Source organism: Eutrigla gurnardus (assembly GCF_963514095.1).
Source record: "Eutrigla gurnardus genome assembly, chromosome: 8".
In the NCBI taxonomy this organism is placed as follows: domain Eukaryota; kingdom Metazoa; phylum Chordata; class Actinopteri; order Perciformes; family Triglidae; genus Eutrigla; species Eutrigla gurnardus.
The window spans coordinates 23,224,762-23,236,912 of record NC_139922.1 but is presented as its reverse complement, the minus strand read 5'-3'; the positions used below and the strand labels follow the sequence as shown (position 1 = coordinate 23,236,912).

The following is a 12,151-nucleotide window of genomic DNA, read 5'->3' as shown; positions in this document are numbered from 1 at the left end:
ACCTTTGTTTTGTCCAACCAAACATTATTAAAAAAGAAAGAAAAAAATGTTTAAAAAGAATTCCCATGATGCAACTCCAGTTTGTGCCTCTAATATACATTGATGCTTACATATGACTCTCATCATCCATGTCCGTTTCATACCTGGAAATTACACATGACTATGTTTTCATTCAGGTGGTCTTTCTCAAAGATCAGATGCTTCGATCTGTGACTAAATGATCTGCCTTTGTTTTTTTTTATGTTGTTATGAACTCACGTTACATGAGCGTGCAGCATAGATCAATGTCATGGAAACAGCACACTCACAATATCTAAGAGCGTAGGCTGTGTGGAGTTAAAATAAAGTAAAAATCTCATGAAAGATGCAGAAATGAATGAGTTCATGTTGCAGAAGGGAACGATTGAACCAGCAGGCTCACGTGCCGACGCCGTTTAAATCTCGACTGTAAGACGCAGCTCTTCATGGTTTCAAACACATCGAATTAAAATATCCACGTTTCCATGAAACTTATAGTTTAATGAAGTCGTGCAAGAAATCACTTTCGTTAAGGTCAGTTTTTGTTGAAGCATTATAACCTTATAAAAGGGAGGATTTGTTGCAGGACTGTTGTATTATGGACCACATTATTTACCTGAGCTGGCAATTAGGTGTAAAGACAATGCACTCTGAAAAGGCCAGTTATGAGTAATGAGTCCTTTTACTGTTGCTTTTAAGACTTGTGTTCTAGTACATTTTTGAATGCAGGCTTTACTTATAAGGGATTCTTTTGAAATGGTGGTATTATGTTCACAAGCAAAAGATCTGAACACTTCTTCCACCACTGCATTTTTTAAAGAACTCTCTTTGGGGACCCATGAACCCAGCAATGCTGCTCAAGTCAGTTGCAATGTGTTGCAATTATGTTGTGAAAAATCCCCACAACTTCCCCAGAGAATGCAGCACACCGCCACCCGCTGCCAACAGCAACAGCATCCGCAGCGAGAAACAAGACGCAAATAGCAAAGAGCTTGTTTACTGTCTTTACTACCAACAATAAATAACCTGCAACACAATATAGCTTATATAGCCAAAGACATGCTTCTAAATAAAAATATAAAAGATGAAAAATAAGTTTGCTTAGGGCTACTGCAAACAAACAGATCCATCATTATTGGACATTTCTGTACACAGCATGGTGGGGGAGTTTGGCAAAACAGAGTCAGGATTAAAGGTTCTCTTCCATATGTGACTCCTGAGATCAGTGATGGCCCCGGTGATAAGACTGGCTGATAAAAGGCATGCAAACAGGTTAACAAAGATTTAAAAAAACAATATAAGGCATATTATCAGAACTGAAAGGATAATCCTCTCAGAAGATTCAAGTTAGAGAAAACTCAAGCGTCAACTAAACAAAGGCCCTGGAATACTGTGTTAGAGTTTGAGCGAAAGCATTTAAATCTATTGTATTATTATCTCTCTAAGTCACAGCAGCCATTATGTTCGACTTCCTAACAACGAAGTATATACACTCTTAAATAAGACGAGCCCTGATGAGAATACACATGAGTCTATACATCTATACACAGGGAAATCTACAGTTAAAGGCAATGTATCAGACGACTACATACACATAAACTGTCTGCATTTGTTTTGAGTTATGGGGCAATGTAACCATGCAGACGGAGCATTAATGGCACTGCAAGTTCTCCTTCAGTGGAACAATATTAAAGGATTGGTTCATATTTTCTACGTTTTCTAAACAATATTTACAAATGTGCATTGACGGAGCTTTTAATTGCTGTAATCACTCCTCGTGTTTCTACCGGCTGTAAGGACATCACTCCCTGGCATGCTGGGGGGACAAATCCACAGTCTTGTTTTTTTTTTGCAAAAAAATGTATTTGAAAGCTGAGCTGAAGCTAATATGAGGTTTCAGAAGGCTTCAGAATCAAGTGGGTATCAGAAGCACTGTCATAGTAGCTGCTAACTGCTCCTTATGCCTCCTTTTTAAATTCAGCAAAAAAATCAAACAAGGACTGTGAATTTTCCCCCTCCATGTCTTCCATTAAAGCACATTAGGACGGGATCCTTTAACAGCCAGTATAGACAATTCCGTCAGATAAAACCTGCTTCAGTGTACATAAGAGCGCCTGACTCCCAAAAAAAATGTGAACCCATCCTTTAAAAGCCAGAAATAACTTCAGAAAGGGGCCAAACATGCATCGGCTCATGTCGAAAGCCTCTTTGCCAGAGCCTGCAGCTGCCTTGGAACCATGATTGAATGCTGGGCTACGTGTAAACTACAAAAGACTATCCATCTATAGTAGTGCTGCTTAGTTAGTAAAATAAATCATGTATAATATTGGCACCTTGCCCCGTAAAAGTCTCCACGCTCGTTTCAAATGAAACAGAAAACGTCCTCTCAGTGATGGGAGCGTAAGCATCCACGGTCTGCATCAGTAACAGTAGTAGAGTTGAGAGCGCAGCCCCCTGAAGGTGTCGTCGTCCTGCCCGCTGGCCTGCTCTCCTTCAAACAGCATGGAGTCTGGGAGCAGCACGCCCTCTAGTGGATCCGGCTGGCAGAACTCCACTATGAATTCCTCCTCGCAGTCCAGAAGCACTCTCGACCACGCGCACAAGTCCAGTTGGCCCGCGACGCCGCCGTACTCCTCCGGCAGAACTGAGCGAGGGATGTTCCTGTGCAGGGAGCGCAGGTCCGAGCCGTGGAGGAGGTACTGCGTGAGGAGACAGCACAGAGAGTCTTTAAAGAGCCAGATATTTCCCGTTCATGTGTCAAATGAATCCTCATGTAGCTCTGATTGTGTAAATATACTGTTTGATAAAGCGTTTGCCATATTATTAACTTAAAAGGAGATAACACTCCAGTTTTGTGCTTATAGCTTGTTTCCATTGACCCCAAATTATAAAAAAAAAAAAACAGTTACCACAGGTTTAAATAAACACACACAAAAACAACCCTGTATTTACGAAAGAGACTTGGGAAAATACAGGGTTTGGTAGCTGGTTGTCGAGTTCATTCTCTTGAAAAGAAAACGCTTGGCCCCTTCATTTTCACGGCTGAAAATAGAGGATTATTTTGGAGCAGAGGCTGTGGATAATAGGGAGGCACATGACTCAAAACAGTCTTTTGTTCAAAACAAAAGAGTCGGAGACAATTCAAGGACAATAATTACCCTTTCTGCCATCTTCTCCTTCAGAAAAGGCTTAATAATAGCGAAGATGCCTTTGAAAATCCTGGGCTCGTTTATTATGTTAACGGCCTTGATTCTGATTGGAAAGCCATCCTGCAAATTGGAGGAGAAATTGCATTTAGTCACAGCCGATCCTCGTCAAACATTTCAGTTGGGTTTTGTGTGCTCGTTTAAATATTACAAACTTCGCTGACAAAACTGAACAGCCTGTGCTTAAGAGCCACTGTTGTGTTAACATTTGACGTTGACATTTTGAGTAAATGCCACACTCATATCTATACCAGAAAAAAAAGTATTTGCTGAAGTGCAGACGTTAGATGTTAGATCTTTATCAGATGACATATTTCTACCATCAGATATTAGATTTCTCACCTGGAGGATGCTCACAACCTTTTTGGCGAGGAACGGGCCTGGATTGGACGCTTGTGACATCCCCACTCCGGTGTAATCGGCTAAGATGACAATACCGTTTACCTGCGTCTCCTCCGGCTGGATCAGCTTCTCCAGAGTCAGATAAATGGCCCTCACGTTATCAACGAACGGATAATCGTTTGGTTTCCACTTTCCTGGGAAAAGGAGAGTGAGGTGAGAAATGACGCCTCGTCATTTTTCAACATGGAATAATTAATCATGCAGTATTTCCTTAAGATATTTGGGAGAATGCACTGCGTTTGGGGTCTACTGAATAATGTGAGAGCAAAACGGACAACAGGAATTAAACATGGTTAATTTGTTATAAAACTGCTAAATTCTTTAAGAAAGATGAAGCCAACCTGGCCGGAGACAGAGGATGTATCTCCCGTTGGGGTCGGGCTGTGGCAGGACTGTGAGAAAGCCCAGGTCCAGGACGTGTTTAACTGTGGAAGGCTTCAGGTCCTGGAAAACCTCTGGCCAAGCCTTACGACCTGCATGGTAGTTGAGCAGCAGCTGCAGGGCACGGTCGTAGTCAAACTTCCTGGCTCGCAGGAAACGCAGGAGAAAGGTGTCGTCCAGCCGGGTCCTGAGATTGGGCTGTTCCTGCAGCGTGAGGTGAAAAATGATGAGCTCAGTTGATAAAGAGTTGGTAAACATGGTGAAAAACAATATAGAATTAATAATATATATATATATATATATGTGTGTGTTGTGTGCCAAAGCGCTTCATTGAGTCACAATGTCAAAATGATTGGCATGATCCTTCAAGTCAATGAACAAAGGTACCTGAATATCTTACTATAGACACTCATTTTATTGTACATTGTTGACTTTTGCAAATCAGCCTGCTTGTCTTCTGTAAATCATATTTCCCAGAATATTGCCTGTTGATGATTAAAGAGTAAATATATGATTCAAGAATAAAATGTTTGAATATTTGAGTAGGCATCCATTGCCAAAAGTCTTTTACTATGGGGGTTCCCCCCAAAAACTGCTTTAAATATAACTGGCACATAGACAGGAAGGAGATGATTTATATTTATATAAATACCTTCAATATCATGTCTCTCAGTGCTTGGACATCCCGCAGACGCCACTCTGGCTTCTCCTGGAGCTCCTCCCGTGCCTTGTGCACCAGCTCAGGGGTCAGGGTGCAGGAATACATGGGAGGAGGTGGTCCAGGGAACCAGCTATGTCCTGCAGCTGCTGATGGGTCCACTGGAGGAGACCGGAGATCGATGGACTCATGCTGATCGGCCATGGACTGACTGGGTGAAGCTGTTGAGCCAGAAACACACAAGAGGTACCAGAGAGGCCATTAAAAAACACTAAAAGACTACAGTCTGGGCTATCACATTAGCGCCTGCCAGGTATCTCTCTGTCACTCACACACACACACACACACACACACACACACACACACACACACACACACACAGTAGTACAAGGTAACTAGGTTGAGAAAAACCTCCTACTTGCTTTTTCAAACCCTCTTTGAGTACTTAAGTATAGGATTTGAATGCTGTTTTCACCACGACAGTTTGTATCCATTAATACCACTTTAACTGAACTGGACAATATATATTCGGAATAAAACGTTCCCTGATACACGTGAGAGTAGGAGAGTCCCCCACAAAGCCATAAAATGCTGAATGAATGTGTTTGTTTAACATTGAGCAGTCTGAGTCAGAGCCTAAGCCGACACGGGCTGGATAAATAACCTGAACCAGAACAAACCGATTCGACGCAACTAAAGTCAGAATAAAGGCTGAATACCAACCCAGTGTGCGTTAAACTTTACCCGACTAGCACACACACACAAACGCCCTTTCTTAGCATCCATTGGCAAGAGATAAAGATGTCATAAAAAGCCGCGACGACCACAAAAGTGTCAAAAATCACAACCGACCTGTCAGGAAAATACCTTTTCCGGGTAGAGAAATTGCGCTCTCTCATTGGTCCATATGCTAGCACGTGACCTAGTGGTGACGCACCAGATTGGTCGCGTTTTACGTCCGTTGTTTTGATGACTATGCTGCATTCAGGTACCCTTCGGAAACTAGCACCTTAACATGAAACAAATTAACTTTGTCACAAATTTCGTGGGTGTTTCGTTAAGTCTCTCGTATTTTCTATACTTTAAACACGTATTCTTAAAAAATAATATATTTCAATAAATGACTGACTGACGTGGCGATATTGCATTTGCGAAAGCGAACCCTACATTCTACGACTCTTTTGTGGAGGGTTTTCTCACGGCTTTAGTGTCTTTGAACCTCACATGTTGCAGGCTAACATAAATAGAAATGTCACACTTCTTCACGCACTATAAAGTGGTTCAAGTTAACTTAAAGCGTTAGGCCCATTTTAACGTCATTGCATGATGGCATTCAAATAGAAATAGACCCCGTATGTTTTATAGTAGGCTATAGTAGTTCGTGCATACTGTGTGTGGATATGTAGTTTCCCGTAGAAAAATCAATTACACTTGAATACGGTAGATGGCAGAGTTTGCCTTCACATTGCTCAACATGCATCACTGTCACTACGTCGTCTTATGATCTGCCAGGTATGTTTTCTACTTCAAAATTCAAAAATAATTCTGAAAATGAATACTAACTAATGTATTCATGTGTACGTTCGTTTATGATGTTAGGTGGATATTTGGATATCTTTGAGGATGACTTTCATGTCTGAAGCTTTTTCTGTGTTTTCTCAGCCAAACCTCTGGTCAGCCTATATTGGAGTCTAAATACAGCCCATTGAATACAGTACATTTACACAAACTATGGCTTTAATCAACTGCAATGAAGAACTTAATCCTTTAAGTGTCCGCCTCTCTCTTCCCCTCCCCCTCTCTCTTGAATCAGTGCTATCTATAATGATTTTATGGCACTTTATCAGTCTGAAGCAACATGTTGCATTAGGCTATCAGTGAACAAGCAGCACTGCCACGTTGGACCCTTTCTTCCCCTCCAGAGACTCCAACATGTCTGATTTCTTTATTACCTTGTCAGACAATCCCGTGAATTCATCAGCGAATCATAGATCATATAAAATATGGTCTGCAGAAAATGCGATGTAAAAATAGATCTTGAGATTTATTCATTCATCTTCACATTATAAGGCGAAACATTGACTTTTTTTGTAAGGCAGTACAGGTTACAAGGCACATTTTATTCCATCAGTTAAACGATGACAAAGTACTAAACAAAAAAAATATAATATAGATAAAAAATAATAAAACATATCATTGGGAAACTTCCTCAGTGTGTCTGCCTGTGACTTTTATAAAGCGGCTCCACAGGCTTCACTATTTGCACCAAGAATCCTTGGAATAAATTTAAACATGTTCAATTTGACTTCTGTAAATATGTGTTTATAAAACTACCACATATATTTTATTGTCACTGAATGCTTAAAAGCTGAACTCGTTTAAGTGATTTCCTTTAGCTTCAATAAAAAAAATTCTGAGTTCCTGACTGAGAGTTGACAAGAATTTTATCACCGATGAACACAAAATAAAATACTGTGCAACACTAAATACACGACAATGTAAGGCCTGTTGTAACATTCATAAAATACTGACATGACCACGTCACCATGTCTAAAACGAGCCTTACTGCACACACTGAGGCCACGCTAAGGGAAGTGATGTTACCCAATATAAACTACATATATACAACAATCTATGTCTTTCTACACATCAACCTTACAGAAAGAAAAAACAACAGTATGACTGGTTAGTTAGGACATCGTTTTGAATGGCTTTTGCTGAGCTGTGGAGTGCAACTGCAGCTGTGTGAACAAATAGATCCCTGAAGAAGAAAAAAACATCAATCTACAAGGGACATAGTTGCAATTATATTCTATTTGGCAACTTTAATGTTTCAGTAAAGTTAACAGCTTCGATGCTGATTATGTATAAGACACAATGGTTAAAGACAATAAAAAACTGAAGGAATAAGGGTTCAGAGGGTTGTTAGATGGCCTCTTGCTTTGTAATAGTAGGCTGAGGGATGGAGGTTGGATGCTTGGGCACGGTGGCTATGACCCCCTGAGCCAGTTTATAATGTTCTGAGCTGGAGGCAGTAGGCGGAGATGGGATCGGGGTTTCAGGAGTGGCTGAAAAGTAGAACACAAAAGGAACAGGAGTGAGATATATAGAGGGAGAGAAAACTGCAGCATAAGCAGGTGTACATTTACCATCCTGTGGTACAACATGTCTCAGGGCAAAAACAATTTTCAAATGAGGAATAAGCACTTTTGTGAAATTTCTCAGAGCATTAAACATGCTAAGAAAGAATAACAGAAGTTCCCTTTGACAAAATAAGCCAGATTAGTTTCCATAAAGAATTTAGAGGATTATTCTGCCAAGCCTGTTTGTCCTTCCAGCTACCTGACTAGGCTGCACATGGATCTGGGTGAGGGGGGGATATGACTCGTCTCTGTTGATTAAAACACGATTGATTTCACTTCACTTTGAATATTCATCTGATCACACAGATATAAAAGAAAACTGTTTTCCTAACGTACTTGTAAACGAACAAACCTCAAAACTTAAGCTAAATACAGAGAATGAATCTTGACGCCACGACAGCTGCTCTTTTTTTTTGCACTTACAGATTTGCCCGTTATGGATCGGCGTTGGCATGTTGCTGGTCACTATGACGTTGCTGCTGAGGTGCTCCTGAACCAAGTGAGGGTGCAGAGAGTGAGGTGCATGTGGCGCCTCATTGGCAGAACCTGAGAGACGAAACACCCAGAAACACAGTCAGTCTTCATGTACTAAATACCACAGTATCGTCTGTTAGGATCATATGGATTCTGTAGACCATAAGCTTTTAAGCTCAGAGTTCAACCAAGCTCACCTCCAAGAAGCATTTCTTGTAGCAAGTTGTCGATCTTGGCCATGCCGAAGAGTTTGACAAACTGTATCTGTTCGATCATTTGCCAGGTGATGCTCTGTAGCGTGGGCAGCAGCAGGAGCAGCTCCCCGAAGCGGCCCCGCGAGTCGTACTGCCGGTCGTTGATGTAGTCTTCCAGGCTAACCTGGACTTGGTATCGCATCCGCTTGATCTTTCCAGGGTCACTCAGACCTTTAGCATCTGTGGTCAAACAAAAGCAGAGGGGGTTTGTTTACAGAGAGACGTGCGGCTAGAAAACCGTTTAGCTGATATTTTTTTGGCTCGTCGGTAGCGGTACCTGGGTCAAAGAAAACGATGGCTTTCAAGCAGGCGTATTCGTTGTCGTCTATCTGAAGCTCCTGGAAGGGAAGCACCAGCTCATCCAGGATTCTCACTGCCACCCTGCCCACCTCCAACTCTGGGCAGTTTCTGGGAATGATGTGGTCATTTCCTGCAGAAGAGTCATATTTTAGGGTTTAGGACAGGATGAGACAATGCTTTGTCGGTATTGGTATGAGTGTGTGAGTCTTACCTAATAAGAGGATGTCTTTGTAAAGCATGGACCTCTTTGCAGCACCGAGCAGGAGGTGTTCTCCTGCATGAGCTCGCAGCAGCGCCACCTGAAACACAGTGAACTTATTGACTTAATTCTCTGCATGGTTATTTGAGCATTTTTGGTATTGTATAGCTCTCTCTCTTCCTTCAAAACTCTGTAAGAAGACACTGGATCCTTCACTGATATAACATCAGCAAATCAGTTACCAGGGCCTGGTGATCACACTGTTAATGATTCTGCACCTTTTTTTTTGAGGAGGGATCTAACTTTAAAACAGGCTCATCATATTCTAACTCAGGATTCAAATATATTAACCACTCTGGTTGAAGAGTTTCAGGTTTATAGTTGTTTTTTTTAATGCATGTCCTTATTTAACTCCATTTCTTATTTATTTAGGAAGGCCGTATCCTGTGGGTGTCGGTATGCGAGCGTTACCTGGTCGTCCAGGGGCAGGTCACAGAAGGCGGGGATGTACTTGGCCCACTCCACCAAGACCAACAGCTGCTGTTTCATTGACTCGCACACGTCTGTGATGGCGGCGATCTTTTTGGTGCGTATGTCTCCGTTGAGTATGGGAGCGGGGGAGGTGATCTAGAGGAGGGCGATTTCGGATGACGAGAGTCATTTGATGCTCTGTTACAGGTGATTAATCGCAGTCAGACGTGATTCCCACGCGGGCCTCACCTGTCTCGACAGTACGTCTGCCTGGATGAGTGCATTGATGGATGGTAAACTGCTGTCTTCGTAGCTGGATCTCCTGGTGCTGATTCGGTCTCTTTCGTTCTGCACAGCTAAAAACACACACAGATTTATAGCATCATCACTGCTGCGGCGATTCTCTGAAAAGAAAACAAAGGGGGGGGTGCCATTTTCACGTGACACGCAGGAGAAAGAATGAAAAACGTTTCATTTCCCGCCATTTCTTTCTTAGGCAAACAACACAGCCGTTTAAAGGAAAAATAACTCTATCGTGGTTGTCACGTTTATCAGTATATGGCTATTATGGCCCGGAAATGTTTGCTCAGCATAAGCTGGTTAGAGACTGCAGCGCCGCGCCGAGTGAACATTAACAAAGTACTACTCTCAAGGGTGTTGCAACACTGGGGACAGCTCACACTCTGGCAGTGATTTGCTGATTAATAGGGATGTTCTCTTTTCTTGTTGTCACAGAAACATATAGATTAAGTTTCTATATTCGGTGAGGATGTTTTTGAAAACACAAAAAAAAGGGGCTCCCACCTTCTTTCTTCATGCCGGCTCTGAAGCATTTCTTCAGTCTGCAGTATCTGCATTGATTTCGCTTGTCTTTGTCCACGATACATTGTCTGTTGAACCTGGAAAATGAGTGGATTAAGTTAGTTTGTTGCGTCGTAGATCAAAAAAGATACTGCGACGATTGATCGACAGGAAATAAATGTATTTCTATCTAACCTAAGAATTCTTGGAAGTATTTGAAACGTTTCTTCATAATAAACTGAATTTTACTGACAGACAACATTGTGAGGATCTGTAGATTTATATTTTTGCAGGATTTACAGCTAATTTACTGAGACAAACAAAAAGTTGTTTTCCTTCATCTCGCTTTCACTCACACAAACAAACAAACAGGGTTACAGGTTACATGTGCAAACGCCGTCCTCACCTGCACGAGTACATGTGATTTTTGCGGACGCTGCGTCGGAAGAAGCCCTTGCAGCCGTCGCAGCTGGAGGCCCCGTAGTGTTTGCCAGTGGCCCTGTCTCCACATATGGCACACAGGCTGCCCGCCCCCAGGTGGCCGGTGGCGTTCATGTTGGCGCTTTCAGCTGGTGAGGAGTCTGACACACACACAGAGAGAGAGAATAAATGTATGATAATAATGTAAGCTGGCTTTTAGTGAATGAGTTTTAGACATGAAACCAGAGGAAGAGTGTTTTTATAAAACATAATGAGATGATAAATCAGTTTCTAGTTGGTTTGAAGGTGTGAACGGCATCATCGGCTCCATTGATTGCTGATCAAAACTTCATGAGACCCTGTGAGGATCTGTTAACAGAGCATATTTGATGTCGGCTTGATTGCCTCTGAAAAAAAGGGCAATCACTGGAGACGGTTTTCTTTCTGACTTAGTCACCAGACTGGGTCAATCAATCATTGGAGCACGTCATGCTACCGACGTCAGGCTGACTCAGGAGATATCGTAAGCATGCCAGTGGTGCATACGTTTAGTTGTAAGAAAGCTTGCTTTTTTTGAGTCTCATTTGGGGAATTTTAGAATAAAAGAGCTCGGCCCAGATGTCATGGGAGACTGCATATACAAATAAGTCTGTGTCACTGTGAACCCGTTGTTTCTTCACTTTGGACTCTGTGGGAACAGACCGTTTGTAACAGGAGACGCGTGATCATGATACTCAAACTGCTGCTTCTTCAGAGGATGAATGTCAATCCAGTGTTTATCAATCCCACACCGAGCCGGTCCACAGGCTGAAACAGGTTCAAATGGCTGTCTTCGAGCGAAATGACCGGAGTGCTCTGAGAACGGGTCTCGAGTCTCGTAAATCAAAGTCTCTCAATGTTTTACTGTGGTGACCGGAGGTGATAAAAGAAGACCACTGCACGGGATCATCCCTCTGTGAGGAGATGGACGAATGACCCCTCTTTATCACACCGTGCCAGAACTGCCTCTGTCCTCTCCCGACCAAAGTTTTAAATCAGTAAAAGTTTCAAAGTTCAGCGCCAGAGCTGCATATATGTGACTCACCTGCGCCCACCGGGAGCATTTGCATGTTGTCGAACTCCAGTGTGGTGTAAGCTGGGTCCAGAGCCTCGCTGTAGTCTGCCATGTCCATGTCTGCCAGTGCTTTGGACCAACACAATTCTCAACTACCTGACAGTGGGACAGAAAGACTTGTCCAAGAAGCTGATCCCCCCCCCCTCTCTCTTCACCCCCCCCTCCTCCTTCCCTTCTCACACCCCCCACACACCTCCACTCACCCCCCCTTAGCCTAGCTCCGCCCAGTAACAGGGTAGCTCCCTGGCCCAGTTGAGTGTGATGGGGATCTACTGGTGTCAGAGAGGAGACCAGTGACTGACAGCAGAGC

General features: G+C 42.7%; 2 protein-coding genes across 3 annotated transcripts; both read right to left on the bottom strand.

Annotated features, from left to right (window-relative positions):
- Nucleotides 1–994: 994 nt before the first annotated feature.
- On the bottom strand, nt 995–5,638 carry ttpal (tocopherol (alpha) transfer protein-like). 2 transcript variants are annotated; one of them, XM_084016411.1, is made up of 6 exons: nt 5,518–5,638; nt 4,660–4,886; nt 3,968–4,211; nt 3,567–3,760; nt 3,177–3,287; nt 995–2,717 (listed from the first exon to the last, which is right to left on the bottom strand). In XM_084016411.1, the coding sequence occupies exons 2-6, from the start codon at nt 4,867–4,869 to the stop codon at nt 2,439–2,441; spliced, it is 1,038 nt and encodes a 345-aa protein (XP_083872537.1). In that variant the 5' UTR covers nt 4,870–4,886; nt 5,518–5,638; the 3' UTR covers nt 995–2,438. The 2 variants fall into 2 exon arrangements, with proteins under 2 accessions (XP_083872537.1, XP_083872536.1); XM_084016410.1 differs by lacking the exon at nt 5,518–5,638 and adding an exon at nt 5,389–5,517.
- A 1,078-nt stretch (nt 5,639–6,716) lies between these two features.
- Nucleotides 6,717–11,911, bottom strand: hnf4a (hepatocyte nuclear factor 4, alpha). The gene is made up of 10 exons (XM_084016417.1): nt 11,812–11,911; nt 10,714–10,888; nt 10,311–10,405; nt 9,756–9,862; nt 9,507–9,662; nt 9,048–9,135; nt 8,814–8,966; nt 8,480–8,716; nt 8,232–8,354; nt 6,717–7,733 (listed from the first exon to the last, which is right to left on the bottom strand). The coding sequence occupies exons 1-10, from the start codon at nt 11,897–11,899 to the stop codon at nt 7,591–7,593; spliced, it is 1,365 nt and encodes a 454-aa protein (XP_083872543.1). The 5' UTR covers nt 11,900–11,911; the 3' UTR covers nt 6,717–7,590.
- Nucleotides 11,912–12,151: the final 240 nt, after the last annotated feature.